Source organism: Natrix helvetica (assembly GCF_964273705.1).
Source record: "Natrix helvetica genome assembly, chromosome: 2".
Taxonomy (NCBI): domain Eukaryota; kingdom Metazoa; phylum Chordata; class Lepidosauria; order Squamata; family Natricidae; genus Natrix; species Natrix helvetica.
Window position 1 is genome coordinate 171,110,834 of NC_138552.1, and position 19,419 is coordinate 171,130,252.

At 38.5% G+C, this 19,419-nt stretch overlaps 1 protein-coding gene across 1 annotated transcript in view; it reads left to right on the forward strand.

Annotated features, from left to right (window-relative positions):
* The window catches only part of MEI4 (meiotic double-stranded break formation protein 4), a gene marked incomplete at both ends in the record, with an annotated part of 64,290 nt that overhangs the window by 20,310 nt on the left and 24,561 nt on the right, over window positions 1–19,419 (forward strand). Inside the window, 2 exons of the mRNA XM_081943889.1 lie at window positions 335–870; window positions 17,433–17,564. Of these exons, the coding sequence (XP_081800015.1) occupies window positions 335–870; window positions 17,433–17,564 (668 nt within the window). The remainder of the gene's footprint in view (window positions 1–334; window positions 871–17,432; window positions 17,565–19,419) is intronic.

A 19,419-nucleotide genomic window follows, 5' to 3' on the forward strand; every position in this document is an offset into this window, starting at 1 on the left:
GTGTTAAGAGCAGGGTCTAAGACACTGGGGCATATTCCATAAGAGCCTATTTGTTGACTTTACCATACTTGTCAGTATTAGAGAGGCTTAGACATAGATGAGACTTGCAGACAAAAGCAGTCATTTCCTCTAAGTAAATGACACTGACTACTAGATAAAACCTTTATTATGATTTTTTTAATTGTTCAGTGACATTGATTGAAAATAATGGAAGTGGTAAGAGCTTTTGAAGCCTTTGGAAAATTTGAACACCCCCCTCAGGTCTCTTGATTTAGAATCCAGTTCTTCATCCATTGTAATATACTGAGTGTCTAGTTTTCTTCTTGTCTTTCAGGGATTCTGCCACTTACAGGCCAATCTGTGGCAGGTTCTAAAGCAACAGAGAGCAGTGACTTTTTTGAAGACTCTGGATGTGATATCTCAAGTGATTGTACAGAAAACCTTCCTAGTTTAAGCCTCAGGGGTCAGGATTTCAACAGTTTGGGCCCTCCTATTTTGTCAAATGTACTTCCCACATTGACTTCCAGCAAGAATCAATCTGTGATGCTGCACATGCAGTTCCTACAACATTTCATTGAACTAAGAAATCTGGCAGAGTCCAATAGTGCGAAAATAGATTTGATGAAACTTGGAAGGGATTGCTCTGTGGTGTCCAATTCTTTTTCCCAGTTACTCGATGGTCTGGTTACATCATATAACCTTCCTGAACAACCCTTTCCAGATTTTATGGCTCAGGCTGTTTTTGTCATAGCTAAATTATTAAATGATGCTGATTTTTCTTGTCGGATATTGGGAAGGTGTTTTAAAAAGTTGGAAGACTCTGTGGAAAGACTTGTACAAATTATTTTAAACAGCAGCTATCTCAACAGAGTAAGTAAAATACATTCCTGGAATTACTGTATTTTTAAGTTTGCAAGAATAATGACCAATTTGTTTGTATGATGTTTATTTATGTGATGTTAAACATTTTACATTGCTGAAAATTCTGAGCTTCCAACCCTTTGCATAAATTAGAGCATGGAGAGCAATGAGTTTGTAAATAGTATACAACCCATATATGTCTGAATCCAGTGACGTGCGGTGAGGTTTACTGCTGGTGAGGCTGGTGACATCATCAGGAAGGCGGGGAATGGGACCACGTGTGCTGGAGGCAGAGGCTACCTCAGCCTCCAGCACACGTGATCCCATTCCCCGCCTTCCTGAGCGTGCTCCGCCGGCTCGCGCTCCGCAGTCCTCGAAAGCGACTGGGGAATGACGAGAACCTTCCTGCCTCTGCTGGACTTTGCGCAAGTCCAGCAGAGGGAGGAAGGTTCTTGTTGCCCAGTTGCTTTCGTGGCTTCGTCATCCGGGAGCGCCGACAACATTTCTGCCTCCGCAACTCACAGGTGCGGATGGACGGAGGTAGCCAGAATGGCGCCGAGGCAGTCCGGCGGGCGAGCGACCGAGGATCAGGCTGCCTGATCCTCCATCGCTCGCTCGCTCGCTCCCTCTTTCGTCCACCCAGACCGCCTCGGCATCGCTCTGGCTACATCCGTCAGGAACCCCAGTTGCTTTCGTGGCTTCGTCATCCGGGAGCGCCGACAACATTTCTGCCTCCAAAGCTCCCGGGCGCGGCCAGCCGGATGTATATGCTGGTTTTGAGATATATATATATATATATATATGCTGGTTTTGTTGTATTCGGGTCTTTTCCCGTGTAAGGTTGAGATTGTCTTTTGGCAAAGACAATCTCAACCTTACACGGGAAAAGACCCGAATACAACAAAACCAGCATACCTACACCCGTGAAAATCTACGAAAACAAATATATATATATATATGTGTGTTATATTTGTACTGATAAATAAATAAAGGGAGACTAGGATAGATCTATTTCGAGCTAATTAGCTCTCATCAGCTAGCCATACCCTTACTGGTATTAGAACCCAGGCTGTATATATCTTAGGCAGGAGTCTTAACCACTAAGCCACGGGTTCTCTTCCTTATCAGTTGAGCCAGGGAAATAAGTATATATTTGTGTTACAACCCCTGGTATGCCTAAATATGGGAGGAAGGTCACACTCCCTCTTTCTGTCCTTCGGCTTCATCACAGAAGACCATGCAGGCAGAAAACCATATTTTTATTTTTAATGTTGCCTTTTATATTTGTGTTATATTTGTACTGATAAATAAATAAAGGGAGACTAGGATAGATCTATTTCGAGCTAATTAGCTCTCATCAGCTAGCCATACCCTTACTGGGATTAGAACCCAGGCTGTATATATCTTAGGCAGGAGTCTTAACCACTAAGCCACGGGTTCTCTTCCTTATCAGTTGAGCCAGGGAAATAAGTATATATTTGTGTTACAACCCCTGGTATGCTTGTAACACAAATATATACTTATTTCCCTGGCTCAACTGATAAGGAAGAGAACCCGTGGCTTAGTGGTTAAGACTCCTGCCTAAGATATATACAGCCTGGGTTCTAATCCCAGTAAGGGTATGGCTAGCTGATGAGAGCTAATTAGCTCGAAATAGATCTATCCTAGTCTCCCTTTATTTATTTATCAGTACAAATATAACACAAATATAAAAGGCAACATTAAAAATAAAAATGGTTTTCTGCCTGCATGGTCTTCTGTGATGAAGCCGAAGGACAGAAAGAGGGAGTGTGACCTTCCTCCCATATTTAGGCATACCAGGGGTTGTAACACAAATATATATATATATATATATATATATATATATATATATATATATATATATATATATATATATATATATATATACACATACATACATACATACATACATACATACATACATACATACATATATATATATATAAAGACGTACTATATATATATATATATATATATATATATATATATATATATATATATATATATATATATATATATATATATATATATATATATATGTACGTCTTTGGTTGTTCGGGTTTTCTCCTGCGTAGAATTGGAAGTATCTTCACGACGTTTCGATGAAGTCTCATTCATCATCTTCAGGCTGCTGCTTCCGGCTTGGTGCTTCCGGCTTGGTGCTTCCAGGAGCAATGTGAGATCTCAGCCGGTTCCTCTTTTTAACTGCCAGTGGGGGTTTGTGCTGATTGGGTGGGAGCTTGGCTGCATTCTGATTGGGTGGAGGTGTATTCTGATTGGTAGGGGGCTTGGCTGTGCTCTGATTGGATGGGAGTTTGGCTGTGCTCTGATTGGATGGGGGCGTGTTCTGTTTGGGTGGGGGCCTGGTTGTGCTTGTGTTAGTCTGAGTAGCAGAGGGATTTGAGCTGGTGAGCTGCATTACTGTTGTTTGGCTTCGCGTTTGTGGTCGTGCCACATCTCCGTGGTGGGCATCAGTTTGCTTCATGTATGGATTGGAGGGGTTTAAAGTGGCTAATAATGCAGCTGTGGTCTGGCTTCTGGTTTGTGGCCGGGCTTCTGGTTTGTGGTCATTATCGGTGTGGGTTTGGGCTTTCTTTTTGCATGGATGTGTGATAGTGACATCCTGTGTGGTTTTCGTGAGTGTGGGTCTGGTATCATTCTTAGTGTTAGGGACTCTTTTGTCAGTGAGGGCGGGTTTCCAAATGGCTGGTAGGCGGGAGGTATCATCTCGTTTATTCATGCTGTGTGGTCGTTTTTCTATCTCAATAGCTTCTCTGATTATTCTGTTGTTATAGTGTTCAATTTTGGCAATAGTTCTGGTCTTTTTAAAGTCTATATCATGTCCTGTGGCTTTGAGGTGTTGGACCAGGGAAGAAGTTGGTTCCTCCTTTCTGACTGAGTTTTTGTGTTCTTCAATGCGTGCCTTTATTCTTCTGTTGGTTTGTCCGATGTATGTGGTGGGGCAGGTGGTGCAAGGGATTTCATATACTCCTTGATTTTCTAACTCTATTTTGTCTTTGGGGTTTCTTAGGATGGTGGATATTTTTCGGTTTGTGTAGAATGCTGTCTTGATGTTGTGTTTGTGGAGGATCTTGCTGATTCTGTCTGTGGTGCCTTTTATGTATGGGAGGAGGGCCTTGCCGTTTTCTTGTTCACTGTCTTGGATTTTAGTGGGGTTTTCTTTTTGGATTAGGTTAGTGATATTGTTTCTTTGGAATCCGTTGGATGTTAGTACGTTGGTGAGGGTGTGTAGTTCAGTTTTGAGGTGTTGTTTGTCAGCTAAGCGTTTTGTTCTGGAGATGAGTGTCTTGGCTACAGAGTTGATCTGTGCTGGGTGGTGGTGTGAGAGTGCGTGCAAATAGGGGTTTGTGTGTGTTTTCTTCTGGTAGATGGTGTGTCCTAGGGATCCATCGGATTTCTTATAGACTAAGACATCCAGGAAGGGGAGTTGGTTATTGGCTTCTGTTTCCATGGTGAACTGTATTTTGGGGTGTAGGCTGTTGAGGTGTGTGAGGAAGTTGTCCAGTTTATCTTTCCCGTGTGGCCAGATTATGAAGGTGTCGTCTACGTATCTGAGCCAGAGTTTGGGTTTGTGATCGGATTTTTCTAGAGCTTGGGTTTCAAAGTGTTCCATGTAGAGGTTAGCAATGACAGGTGAGAGGGGTGATCCCATGGGTGCTCCTTCTATTTGTTTGTATTTTTGTCCGTTATAGATGAAGTATGTGTTGGATAGGCAGTGGTTGGTCAGATCTAGGATATGTTTGGGGGGGTTGTATTTGTTTTGGATAGCTGTCAAGGCTTCTTTGATTGGTACTTGGGTGAAGAGTGATACGACATCGAAGCTCACGAGTAGGTCGCTGGGCTGTAAGTTTTGTTTCTTTATGATCTCTATGAACTGGAACGAGTTTTTTACGTGTGAGGTGATGGATTCTGCATAGGGCTGTAGTTGTTTGGCGAGAAATTTGGCTAGGTTTTGTAGAGGTGAGCCTATGGAGCTGACTATGGGTCTGAGTGGGGTTCCTTCTTTGTGGATCTTCGGGAGACCATAGAGCTTAGGGCATCTGGATGATTTTTCTCTGGGAATGATTCTTTGTTGGATCTCTTCGCTGATGGGGGAGGCTTTTATTTTGGATCTGGTGGTTTTTTCTAAGTAGGTGGTGGGATCCGTGCTTAGGGGTTTGTAAGTGGAGTCTTGGAGTAGGTTGGTTAATTTGGTTTGGTAGTCAGATGTGTTCATGACTACCGTGGCATTCCCCTTGTCTGCTGGAAGGATTATTATGCTAGTGTCTTCTTTTAGGTTAAGTAGTGCTGTCTGTTCCTCTTTGGGTAAGTTGCTTTTGGGGGGCTTGCTGGTGCAGAGGATGTTGGTGATTTCGAGTCTGATTCTGTTAGCGTCATCGGGGTTGATTTTGGTCAGGCTGGTTTCAACTCCGCATATAATGGTTTCAGTGGGGATGTGTTTGGGAGCGACTGCAAAGTTGAATCCTCTGGCAAGGACATTGGTTTCAGCTTTGGTGAGGATCTTATCTGAGATGTTATGCACTGTTTGTTTCATGTGTGGATGTGAGGGGGGAGGGGTTTGTTTCTGGTGTTCCTTTAGTCTTCGGAGTTTATTGGTATGTGTGTCTGTCTTGAGGGTGGTCTGTGTTTCGGCTCTCCAGGTGGCGAGTTGTTTGGATTTGTCCCAAAGTGTGGGGTGGATCTTGTTGCTGAGTTTGAGGTGGAGTGTAAGGAGATTTTTGTTGATTCGGTCTAGGTGGAATCTTTTTGTGTGAAGTTCATTTCTGATTAGGGCCATTTCTGTTCTTTTCAGGATGCGTTTGGTGGCTGCAGAGTTGGAGTGGAATTTTAATTGGAAGCTTGTGGGGGTTAAATTTTGATCTCGGCAGTTGCGTAGGAATGTGAGGTCACATAAAATGGAAGCTCTTTGGACTTCGAGTTTTTCGTAGGTCCTGGTCAGATGGTGGATTTCCTCCCCGTAGAGGTACGATATTTCTTTTCTGAGGTTTTTGCGGGTGTTTGTATGTACGTCTTTGGTTGTTCGGGTTTTCTCCCGCGTAGAATTGGAAGTATCTTCACGACGTTTCGATGAAGTCTCATTCATCATCTTCAGGCTGCTGCTTCCGGCTTGGTGCTTCCGGCTTGGTGCTTCCAGGAGCAATGTGAGATCTCAGCCGGTTCCTCTTTTTAACTGCCAGTGGGGGTTTGTGCTGATTGGGTGGGAGCTTGGCTGCATTCTGATTGGGTGGAGGTGTATTCTGATTGGTAGGGGGCTTGGCTGTGCTCTGATTGGATGGGAGTTTGGCTGTGCTCTGATTGGATGGGGGCGTGTTCTGTTTGGGTGGGGGCCTGGTTGTGCTTGTGTTAGTCTGAGTAGCAGAGGGATTTGAGCTGGTGAGCTGCGTTACTGTTGTTTGGCTTCGCGTTTGTGGTCGTGCCACATCTCCGTGGTGGGCATCAGTTTGCTTCATGTATGGATTGGAGGGGTTTAAAGTGGCTAATAATGCAGCTGTGGTCTGGCTTCTGGTTTGTGGTCGGGCTTCTGGTTTGTGGTCATTATCGGTGTGGGTTTGGGCTTGCTTTTTGCGTGGATGTGTGATAGTGACATCCTGTGTGGTTTTCGTGAGTGTGGGTCTGGTATCATTCTTAGTGTTAGGGACTCTTGTCAGTGAGGGCGGGTTTCCAAATGGCTGGTAGGCGGGAGGTATCATCTCGTTTATTTATATAGAAATGTTGTATATATATATACAACATTTCTGCCTCTGAAGCTCCCGGGCGCGGCCGGCTGGATGTATATGCTGGTTTTGATATATATATATATATATATATACATATACATATACATATATATATATATATATGCTGGTTTTGTTGTATTCGGGTCTTTTCCCGTGTAAGGTTGAGATTGTCTTTGCAACGTTTCGGCATGATCTCACCTGCCATCTTCAAGCGTGGGCTTAAAATGGGAACGGAGCTGCCGTCTTTCTCTAAGTCTTGGTGGGAGGGGATGGGGTGCTGGCTTTGTTTCAGTAAGTGGAATGATTGGTTGTGTGGTTGTATCATGATTGGTAGATTGGTGCTGATTGGTGCAGGCTGTGTGTGCATTGTTGTTTTGTATTGTAATGGCTTGGGTGGTGGGTGGTGTTCGTTTACAATACAAAACAACAATGCACACACAGCCTGCACCAATCAGCACCAATCTACCAACCATGATACAACCACACAACCAATCATTCCACTTACTGAAACAAAGCCAGCACCCCATCCCCTCCCACCAAGACTTACAGAAAGACGGCAGCTCCGTTCCCATTTTAAGCCCACGCTTGAAGATGGCAGCATATTATATTTACTGTTTAATGGGCAGCCTATATTTTTAGAGTGTGTAGAGTTTATTGACAGAACCAGGCTGAAGAAACTTCTTGTTAAATCATAACTCTGGTCCAACTAATCTAGCATTGTCTCTGGAAGAGCTACCTTAAGATGTCCTGGGAATTGAATGTAAATCTGCAGTTTAAAAGTTATTACTGTCAGCTTGTTATAATTGCAAGTTGCCAAGCTCCTCCTCATTATGCATTGCCTCCCTAGGCAACCCATCTCACTAGGTTGTATCACACAGCTGCAAGAAACAAATTTTCCTACTTGCATAGGGATTTGTGGAGCCTGTGCAACTGGATTCATGGACTATAACCATTTTTATTGATAAATTCTATCTGGGCAAAATGTATATACCCTATTGAAAGGTTGCTAACTCTGGCGCAGAGTTTAGTTTATTTGTTCAGCTTGTAAAAAGTTATCTTTCATAATAAAGAAGTGCTCATTTTACATGCTCACATGCTTTTTGATGGTTCTAGATGAAATTTGCAACACATTCAGTGAGCAGGCTGACAATTTATAATCTGGTTAAAAAGTGCTCAAGAAGTACCCCATAAATATTATGCAGGCATTTTGAAGATTAGCCTGTGTCATATAAATTAAAACATTTAATAGTGCAAGAGAATCCACCTCTTTCCTACTAAATGAGTTCAATCAAGGGTGATAATATATCCAGATAGTTCTGCTTTCTGATAAGGACAGAATTTCAGCGAATGTCAGCATTTGAAAATATTTTATAATTTAAGGGATGCATTGGAACATAGTGAAAATCTGTGAAATATCCAGGGTAGTATAATCTTTATAGGTTTTCCCAGACTTTCCTGATTATAGTTTAAGTAGGGTAATTAAATTTAGTAATACATTGTTCAAAAGTAATATCTTTGGAGTTCCAGAAAATGGCTCTTTTTGGTATTAAATATTGAAGTTGTAATAGTTAATATTATGGTTTTCAACTATTAGATAATAGTTGAAAACCCTATTAAGTAGGACGATACTAATAGTGTTTAAGAAACTTTGAAAAAGTATTTTATCGAATATTTATAGTACATTTATTAATCTCAAATATAAAATTACCTGAACATAAAAGTTTTACAAGACTTTCATTAGATCTTGGCTTTGCTTTGTTTGGAGTACTATAGGTCGGGGACCAAAATGTAATATCTAAACTTCAAATCACAATCGTAGGACATACCAGCTAATTTTTAGGCACTGAGACTTTAAAAAACCACTTTTGTCTTTGATTGTGAAATGATAGTAAAGTATTCTTGATTCAAAAATTATAAATTAGATTCTTATCATTCCTCTTGTGACACTTTAAATAAAGGAAATGGGGGAACAAGTTGCATAACTATACAGAACATTTTTATAGATTGGTAAATAGTAAAAATATGGACAATAGTAGTATTGTTGAATTGCCTTCTTCAAAGGTCACTGTTTGATTAATGTTCTCAATTTCAGATCACTTCTATCAAGAGACCTCTTAATGTATTCAGAATATTTTTTTTAAAAATCAATTATTTATAAATAGCAGTTGTTTTTAGTGGCAAATATGATCAGGAATATGTAATTTATACTAGGAGTATAATTTTAAAAACGAACACAGATTGTCACTGTAAAATTGGTTTATTATGGATATCGTTTCAGTCACTGTCAACCCTGAAGCTTGTTTCTGATAACTATCTTCTTAGACTCAAACCTTATTTTGTGAAGATGTTAGATTTGATATAGCTTAGAATCTGCTTCCTATGTGTATTTAAAATAACGTACTTTTGAGCAGTTGGGTTGCAACAATATTTGTTATCAAATGTTTCAAGGATTATAGGTAAACTTAAATTTTGTGCATTTATAGTGAGGAATCTTGCAAAATGGCTTCTGAAGAGATTTACCTGTTCATAAAATAACCGCCCCAAAGAATATAAACAAGCACAAAAGACTGATGTTCCAGACAGCTATTTAATTTTAAATGCAATTTTCAAATAATTGAAAATTATTATTATTACACAATTGTATCGCAGCGGCCAGTTGTTTCGCCGGATTTGGCATTGATTACTAGTCGGGCCCCACCCAGGGGCCTAGGACGTCGTAACGAATTTTCGTAATATACATGTAGATCCAAGCAGTGCAGCTTTTTGCATTTGACTGATGGTGATTTTGTCAAGTTTTAACTGTTTTAAATGTAATTCCAGTGCTTTTGGAATAGATCCCAGTGTGCCGATTACCACTGGAATTACCACTGCTGGTTTGTGCCATAATTGTTGAATTTCAATTTTTAGGTCCTGGTATTTCGTGATTTTTTCATGTTCCTTCTCGTCGACCCTGCTATCACCTAGTATTGCGATGTCTATGATTGCAACCTTATTTTTCTCAACCAGTGTGATGTCTGGTGTGTTATGCCCCAGGATTTTGTCCATTTGTATACGAAAATCCCATAGGATCTTGACCATCTGATTTTCAGTGACTTTTTCAGGCTTATTTTCCCACCATTATTGTTGTTGTTGTTGTTGTTCATTGCACAGTCAGCCAGATGTTCAGACTGGGTTTGGCATTTTTGTCTACCTTCCCACCTTTTGCAATTGACTAATGGCGAATTTGTCAATGGTGTTCAAGGGGTTCTCCAGTTGTTTTGGGATTGCACTCAAGGTGCTTGTTGTTGTTGTTGTTGTTGTTGTTGTTGTTAATTATCTTAGCTCTTCCTGTTGCAGAACACCCCTGGGCCTGTTTACTTTAGCCCCTTTTCTGGGCCAGTGAGTACAGTTCCAAACAACCATAGGATTATAGCCACTCCATCCTTTTTTCCTCCTAAGAAAGCTTATAGAAGCCATTTTGGAGCCTAGAGTATTATTTGAAGTAAAGAGGCTTCCTAAAGGCTTCCCATCTTTACACAGGTCCCTCTGGGTGTGAGTGTATGTTTATGTTTGGTGGGCTGGATACTTAATGCCAAGGAAAACACCTGATGGTCATTGATGTTTAGAGTCACTTATATCCCAAGCACCAGGCTGAGACTTATGAAATATTATATAAAACTACAGTAAATGAAAATGTTAATGACTATGTGTTAAGATCTTTTTTATGTAGCTAGAGACACCCATAGATGTTTTAGTTTATGAAAATGAAGATAATCACTAATGAATTGGGTGATCCTAATAGTGCCATTGGATCTTCAGTCTTTCAATCTGAAATTGCAGATCAGTAGTTTCTCAATAAAGTTTATAATATAATAGAACTTGTCACTTGACAAGTGACTTTACTTTGAAGTCACTTACACTTCAAGCATATATCTTTTTAATTTGGTTTGTAATCAGTTTCTGCATCATGGTTATAAATGACATGAATATGTTGCAGCGACTAGTAAAGCAAATTGTGTAGTACTAACCTGAGTATGAAGGAATTTGCCTCCTTGGTAAAGCTCTGAAATGAAGAGCCCCAAATGTTACATATTCCATTGGAATCATATGCTAGCAATAACTTGCGAGATTGAAAAACAAAATATGGCTGAATTGTATCTGGTAAGTCATTGTAAACGAATCTCTTGAGTATTTTTGAAAACCAATAAAATTATTTAACTTCTTTGGAGCCACTAGTGCAGACTAGATTTCCTTTAATCTGTTAGCTAGGGATAAAAGCAGTAAAACATCAGAATTTGATGAGGGGCACTGGGGTTGCTGAAAGTTCCATTAACCTTTTATTCTTTCCTACTTCATTTGAGCTAGAGAAGAGAAACCAGAGAAATTTTGTTTGATTAAGGTCATGATTCTTGGAATTTAAATATAAATAGGTTTAGGATTATTTATTTAGGAGTACATCCACTAAATAAATATAGTAAAAAAAATGACTTATTTACACCAGTAAACTTTGAAATGGTTACTGTATACTTTTTCACTATATTTATCATTTCTGTCATGATCTGGTCTAGTGCTTAGCATTTAAAAGATATGGCTCATTTTCTTCCCAGTTTTTAAAAAAGGACATGGTGATTCTTTCATCCTGTATTTCTTGAAACTGAAAAGTAGTTAAAGTTATTGATTTGTAGAACATTAGAAATTAAATATAATTTAACTTAATTTTGAAGATCTTGTTTCAGTATCTATTTAAATAGCATCGCTCCTTGTATTGAAGAGTAACAATCTTGAGAACAATATTTTGCAAAACAAAAAACAAAAAAAACCCACCAATGCTCAATGTAGTTAACAAGGAAGCATTTTTGACACTGTATAAAAATGCAGACTGGTGGAATATCTCTGGTTGTGCTATTAGGCTTTGCTGACTTAATCTAGAAAATATGTTAATTTAATCAAATTCATCTTACTTGTGTCAACAGGCAATTGCTCTCCATATAATTGAGTATTAATCATATTCATTCTACTTATACAGCCTTTTATATCTTTGTGTTGTAGAAACAAAGAATTACTTTATTATATTTTTAGGAGAAGTGGGTGAAAGTTATATTTCAGTTACCACCACTCTTATCAATATGGCCAATATCTAGATTCATAGAAATTGTGACAGCAGAGGACAAGGAATATGTGCTGAACCCTTTTGTAGATTACATAATAGCGCAGACATAATATATGGTAAAATTTTGAAGTCCAGTTATTACATGCCGGATGTGAAGTTTTAAACAGGTTGCAGCGGCATGAAATATAATCTACCCTGGACTCTGCTATCAACATTTGCCCAACCATTCTGTTGGACAATTTATTTCAATCTCATGAAACAAGGAAAGTAATATGAGACTAAACATTTTTTAAAAAAAACCTGCTCTGCCATTACAGTATCTGTGTCTGTGGCTCTCTTATTCAAATTGGAATCCTATTATTTTGTACATCATAGGTCTGCTAAAAGAAAATACTGTAAGTCTGGAAATCAGAAAGCTAAACCATGATTTAGCTTACCCAACATGGCCAATCAAATTCAATTGCAAGCACTTGGCAGATTATAATTCATGATTGTGAACAGTCAGTCTCTCTCCTCTAACATTCGTCCTTCCTTGTTGCTTAGGACAAGGAATATTTTCCCAGCAATATAGGGAGGGCCAAATAATCTTTGATAAGGCTCCATATGCTTAAGCTGTCAATTTGTTGCCTTCAACTGAAAGTTTGCTTTCATGAAATTTCAACTATCAGCAATATGAAATTGAGATTATAATGCCACTTTACCTGTTGCCTCAAACTGTCAGATATCATGATGTAATTACTGTATATAGAGATACCTAAAGTTGTTTTTAAAAATAGAACAATCAAATTCAACATTAAAAAATTTAATCAGGATATTATTTCAGATACTTACTTCCTATAATAGAAAACTTGTCTTCTGGAAACAGTAATGCTTGCAACCTTCTAAGCATATTTTTTTTAAATGTCCAAGGGACTGAATGTAAATATATTAACATAATCAGTCCAGATAAGATTTGTCAAGTGAGTTTACATTAATCCAGATGGAAGAATGTATGCAGTTGTCAGTAGTCCTTTGCTAAATTAGCTTACTGATATAAAAAAGGCAATATATCATGGTCTCAGGATTTATTGAATTAATCACGCAAATCCTCTTCATGCCTCATTTCATTATTTGGATATTAACTTTTATATTTTGTACCCCCAATTAATCTCTTCCTTCTATATTTCATTGATCTGTTTCATTTATTAATTATAAGCATCACTGAAAGGATTTATTGGTAAAATTTTAACCATGATTTATCATTTGTATTTAATTCTGCTAAGTTGCATTTTATTAAACATTATTTTTTTTGTAAAAGTCTAAATTAATACCATTTGTGAAATTTTTGGCCACTCTCATCTATGGATATTATGGATTAGCAGTATATTACCTATCCTTGACTAAAGGGGGGGGGATTTCTATGTATGATTTTGTATTGTCTGGAAAAGTGGGGGGGAGTAACTGCTGCTGTATTCTTTGTATGGCTACAAACTTATGCAAGCTTAATTAGAAGTAAGCCTTATGGAATTTACTAAGTTTTGTGAATCAGCAAATAGAGTTTTCAACAAGTAACCTACTTATTTGTTAATACAAATACAGGGAAAATATATTTAACTGATGTTCTAGCTTACTCTACAGCAGTGACAGGGAATCTTTTAGACACCGAGTGCCTAAAATGTGCCTGTGCGCATGCACAAATTGAACGATGCATACGCAGGCATGCATGAACGTGTGCATGCCCAGGCATGCATCTGCATGAATGTGCATGTGTGAACAGGCACATGAGGGACATGCACATGCCCGGATATGCGCACATGCACAGCAGGCCGGCAGGAGGCAGGACATCCCAACACCGGCAGCACAGCAAGTGTTAAGATCTTTTTCTTTTGTGAGTTTCTGTTTCGTCCTTTGCTGGGAAACAGAAGCTTACCTAAGAAACACCAACGAGATCTGGCCTGGGGCAACAGTGTGCGTACCAGCAGAGAGGGCTCTGCGTGCCACCTCTGGCACATGTGCCATAGGTTCGCCATCCTGGCTCTACAGCCACCCATACAAATTTCTAACCTTCCAAATGATCACAAAAGCCATTCTCACAATCATTTGGAAGGTTGATTCTCCAAATCATACAATTTGGAATAGGAGCTTTCCAATCGGGAGAATGGTCCCCGCTTGCAGAAAGGCATGAGACAGCCTCTGTAGGAAGGATGCACTGCACATCAGCTGGGCCTGCCTGACAGCAGTTGCAGAAGAAGGCAAAGTAAGTGGAGACATTTATGCATGCTGCTCTAATTTTTGCATGCCTCCCGGGTATGGTATGGTGGTGAGCAAGTCTGGGCCTCCCAGGTATGGTGGGGCAGGGAAAAGGCCTGGGCACCCTCAGCAGTCTTCTGCATAATGGAAGACCCTGTGTAATAGCCAGGCCAGGCCACCTAGCTCACAGCAACTTTCTACACACCAGTGGGCCCTGTAGCTGTTGCAGTCTTCCCCATCTTGAGGCATCCATGCCATGAGATAATGACCACAATGGGGGGCCAGTAGTGCATTCATTGAACAAAGCAATCATCATGCTTTGCTTAATGATCATGTCCCTTGACAAAAGAAGATTCCAGAGATAATTGTGGTCATAAATTGATTACCTGTACAATCAAAAATATAACCATTTCTATCACTGCATTGTCTTGTTCTCCCTCCATATCCCTGAATAACTACTCAGCTATGCTGGATGCTAAATTGTTTCTATATTTAATATGATTTGGGTCAAGATTTTTCTTCAATGTTCTGCTGTTGTTTATAGATAAATAAGCCCAGGGAAGGATTTCAAAGAGAAAAAAAATGTATGTAACTTTTTCTTTGAGTTTAGTATACAATGATATATAGAATTAATAGTCCCACTCAAAATTCACAGCGTAAATAAATGATTAAGATGCATAAATGGTAGACTTTCAAATAATCTAAACTCATTAGGCAAAAAATGTAAAGAGAAAATATGGAATAGGAAATAAATATTAATATTGCTGTCTCTTTCTATGTTCCCCAGTTTTAACTATGCTGGTGGATGGAGCAGAGAGAGAAAAACCTCACCAGAAGAGTGGCATCCCAACCAGTGGTGGGATTCAACCAGTTTGCACCACTTCGGGAGAACTGGTTGTTAACTCTGAGCAGTTGGTGAACTGGTTGTTGGAAGAAATCATTAGGCTAGAGAACCGGTTATTAAATTATTTGAATCCCACCACTGACCCCAACCAAATCAGTGTCTGAATGCTGTTGCAGTTGTTATGTCTAGATGATTCACATAATCTTATTAATAGATGGGAGTAAATCCCAATGAAATCAGTAGATATGAATAATTCAAATAAAAAAAATATTTGTACACTGCTCAATTCTCAGCAATTTAAGAATAATCTGACGTAATTCTATAGGCCTGTTGTCTGCATCAGAAGAAATCCAGAATAACACCATTGATTTAAATAGCTGTGCTACTTATGTGGTTTTAAAATGAAAGTAATTTGGGAAAAATGGTTTGGAGGTACCAAACAACCATAACAGCTTTAGACAATAATAAAAATGAAGTGCTTAATAATTATACTGCTGAATTAAACAGCAGATTAAATTTGGACAAAGTTCCCACGCTGTCAAATGTATTCTGTAAAAAGAGGCATTTGAATTATTGAGATTTCTATTCCAAGTTTATCAATGTTATATATCTTCTTTTCACATGAATAGAAAAGTGTAAAACCTTGCCAGTTTAAACAATGGAAGATTGGAATCTCTTGTAATATTTGAATATATAGCCATTAAAAATAAATAAATGATAGCAGGATGACTGAGATTTTGAAATTCTGAAAATCAACTTGGAGATGAACAAAGCAACGGGACTTTCACTGTCTTCCATTTTTGCTATTTACTCAAAATTAATGCATAGTTATAGTATATTTCTTAAGAGTAACGTACATGGTGGTTGTCATCAACAGAAGTTTAGCACAGAGTGTGAAGATGACTTTTAAAATTTGTGCTTTATAACATTAACAAACGTGCAAATAATGTACTGAGAATCTCTTACTATTTTACAAATATTAGTAATCTGTGTCATTTAAATTAATAATAGTAATATTACTAACTGTTTATATATAAACTGAAATTAAAAGAAACAAGGGAAAATATTCTGATGTTGACAAACCATTAGATATTGGAAATTCATTACTTCAAATTTGTTGTAGGCTTATGCTTCCAATTTTATATAACATTGTTTTGGGAATTCCAAAAATAAGCAAAAATGCCATACAATCCTGTGCTAGGAAAAAGGGAGAGGATACAGTACTTTTGAAGGAAGGAACTGAACATGGTTTTTTTTGTTTTTTTTGGCTAAGGTAAAGGGAGAAAAATATTGCACTTCGGTGTGCATTGGTACTAGGTTTTGCTTGTGTTCACAGGTAGTCCTCAACTAATGATCATACTGTAATTGAGTCTGGAATATTGGTCATTATGGTTGTTTAATGGGTCACTATGAGCCCAGATACAGTTTTACAATCATTTTTACAATGATCATAAAGCAAACCAAGTGATCATTATTCAAATCTAGCATATCTAATGGGTGTTTTTGCCGGACAATGGCAAAAAATATAGTAAATCATGAACATGTGACTAAGGGATGCTAGAACTGGTAGTAAATGTGACTTGATTGCCAGCACCCAAAATGCGATTATGTGACCATGGGAATGTATGTGTAAGAGTGTGTATGCAGCAGTCATACATTGGAGGACAGGTTGTTAGTAGGTATTTTGAAGTTTGTTATAACCTCAAACAGTTATTAAGTAGCTACTCATTAAGCAAAGACTACCAGTATATGCATTCCAGAAATCATTATTTATTAATAATTGATATATTGAACACAGTATATATCGATCAGTAATGGTTTCCTCTTATCTTCGCTACTGGTTTGGAACCGGGAGCTCACGTGCTTGCTTTGCTCACGCACAGCACTTCTCCGCTTGTGCCAAGCATCCGTGATGACGTCTAGGCAGGTGGGCGGAGCCTCCCACCACTGCTACCGGTTCACCCAAACTGGGGCGAACTGGCAGAATTCCACCTCTGATATCGAGCTAATAGAGGATTGTGATAGTAAATCCTATAGGCATGCTAAGGTACCAAATCAAGTTACAGAAGTGTTTTATTGCATTCTGATTTTATTCCTGTCAGATATCAGCATAAACATTGAACTTAAACTCTGCCTGGAACTAGGTAAACCCAGATATTAAGCTCCCCTCAGACACTGAAGCATATTGAGTGACTCTGGGCTAATTTCTTTGTATCGGCCCAAAGCACCTCACAAAGTTATTGTGGGGAAAATAGGAGGTGGGGGCATTATCTATACTCCCCTGGATTTCTGAAGGCAGGATAATAATCTAATAAATAAATGGTGTTCAGTAAATTAGTGTAGCTTCACTGCATGGAAGCTGTTCTAAAATTGGTTCATTGGCATGAAAGGCAGTAATTTAGCATGCTGTTTATGATCAAATAATCTTCTGACTAGATCTACTCATATTTTTAATGGTTGTGAAGTATACAAAATGGTTTTATATTGATGCATAGTTGATGCACATTTCAATAAAATGTGTTTGACTTGCTTTTTTAGGCTCTATTAGTCCTTTGGATGTCCTATAAATGTTCTAAATATATCTGCATATTGTAGTTTAGTTAAAACTTTTTTTTTAATTGGGATAAAACTTAATGATATTTTTATTCAGTTTCAGATTCAGGATTCCATCTCTCATGCCCTTGTTCTGTTTGGACAAAGTAGCCTACTAAAGCGTTCTACAATATCCCTGCTTTTCAGAGAAATCAGTCAATTTGCTAATAAGTTGCAGCATGCAAACAAGGTACAATTCTGTATAGCGTTTTGCTGTTATAAATTTTATAGGTTTTACCTTGATACTATTATTACTGAAGGTTTTTTTTTATAAGTATTCTGACTGACATCTGTAGTTTATTAACCAGATTTCAATATAGGCAAGGATAGTTAATCCTGCCAGTGGTGAAATTCATCTCAGTAATGAACCTTGGGGAAGCTGCCATGCATGCACTTGCATCCAGAAACAACTAGGGAGAGCTATTGAAGCAGCTTCATTGAGTGACGTGGCTGCTTTAATATTTCAAGACAGGCTGGTTCACTTACATCACGGGTGTCGATCACCTCATGTGACGTATTGTTATGTATCACGTTTTTTTGCCTTTGCGGAGCCCAGCTGTGTGTGGCCTGCACACGACACATCTGGCCCATGGGCCGTCAGTTTGCAGGCCTGACTTATATTATCATGCTTCGCAAAGTGGCTGTTTTGAATGCTTTATACAGGTTGATTGTAGTGTTTAGATAATCAGATCATATGGTTCAATGCCTTTAAGATGGGAAAATTAAAAGATACCTAGAAACAAAATTAAATGAAATGATTAGGTATTGTTAAGAATGATTTGATTTCCAGAAAATGGAGCAAGTTCACTGAACTGTTATTTAGAGTCTTATACCACAATTGACAGTGGTATATGAGATGAAAAGATAGTTCCTTTATCTTATTGTAAATAAGTCAAAATATAAATTATTTTTTTATCCATTCTTGTTACTGTATCCCCATCTCCCATTCCTTTGTTGTGCTCCTGTATCTTTTTTGAGCTTGTGGGAATAGAGCACTGTCATAACATGCTCTTTGTAAAATGTTCTGCACATAGATGGCATATAAATAATGCAGAAGAAAGCATGAATTGTCACCTGCAGAAATATACTAGGGGTACTAGAAATATTCTTATGCATTTGAATTCTTATGCACTTTCAGCTGAATTCTATGATGTTCCTCGTCTTTTGTCTCAGTTGAGGCATAATAGTTTCTTGCTGACCAGAACTTTCATTGGCTGTAAGTCAACTCTAGAAATGGCAAGAAAATATTTAAAAATGTGACCTGCCAGTCAACCTGGAGAATGATCAATGGCTTTTTTTAAAAAAAAAACACAGCACTCTGCAGATTCGAAGCAGATGTTTGCTGTTTTCTTTTATTGTACAACAAAACTGAATGTGACAATCAGAAAATAAAAGTTATTTTTTCTTCAGCTGAATAAGCAATGAAATTGATTTCGTGAAAATGAAATGATTTATTATAAGAAGGTTTAAGATAAAATGCATTTAGGGCATCTTTATCTGCCTGTTGAGTGAGGCCTATTTTCTTTCTGTAAAAATAATTTACATCCCTGTAATAACAATTGTATGACAGTCCATTGTCCGATGAAAAGTAGTGAGAGATATCATGGATTGTTTCTTGAATCTTCTTAATCTTCTATGTATTCTGGAAGAGAAAAAAGAGCCTCCAAACGTTTTGGGAAATGACACCATTAGTTAACAAGTTGTTGCTATTAGGAAAATACATCCTGTACGATTGTAATTGTGACTTAGCCAGCATGAGTCTATCTATTCCACACCCAAAATATTGTAGTAGCAGGGTTCCAGGAAGAAACCAACAACTTAGATCAGGGGTGTCAAACTCACGGCATCATTGCATCGTCACGTGACATATTGGGACTTTTTCCCCCTTCGCTAAAGCGGGCATGGCCAGTATGTGATGCATCTGTTCCATGGGCCGGGAGTTTGACAGCCCTGACTTAGAGCAAGCATGTCCAACCTGTGTCCCGCATGCAGCCCTGAACAACTAGTCATGTGGGCACACAAGACACCCCCCCCCCCAAAAAAAT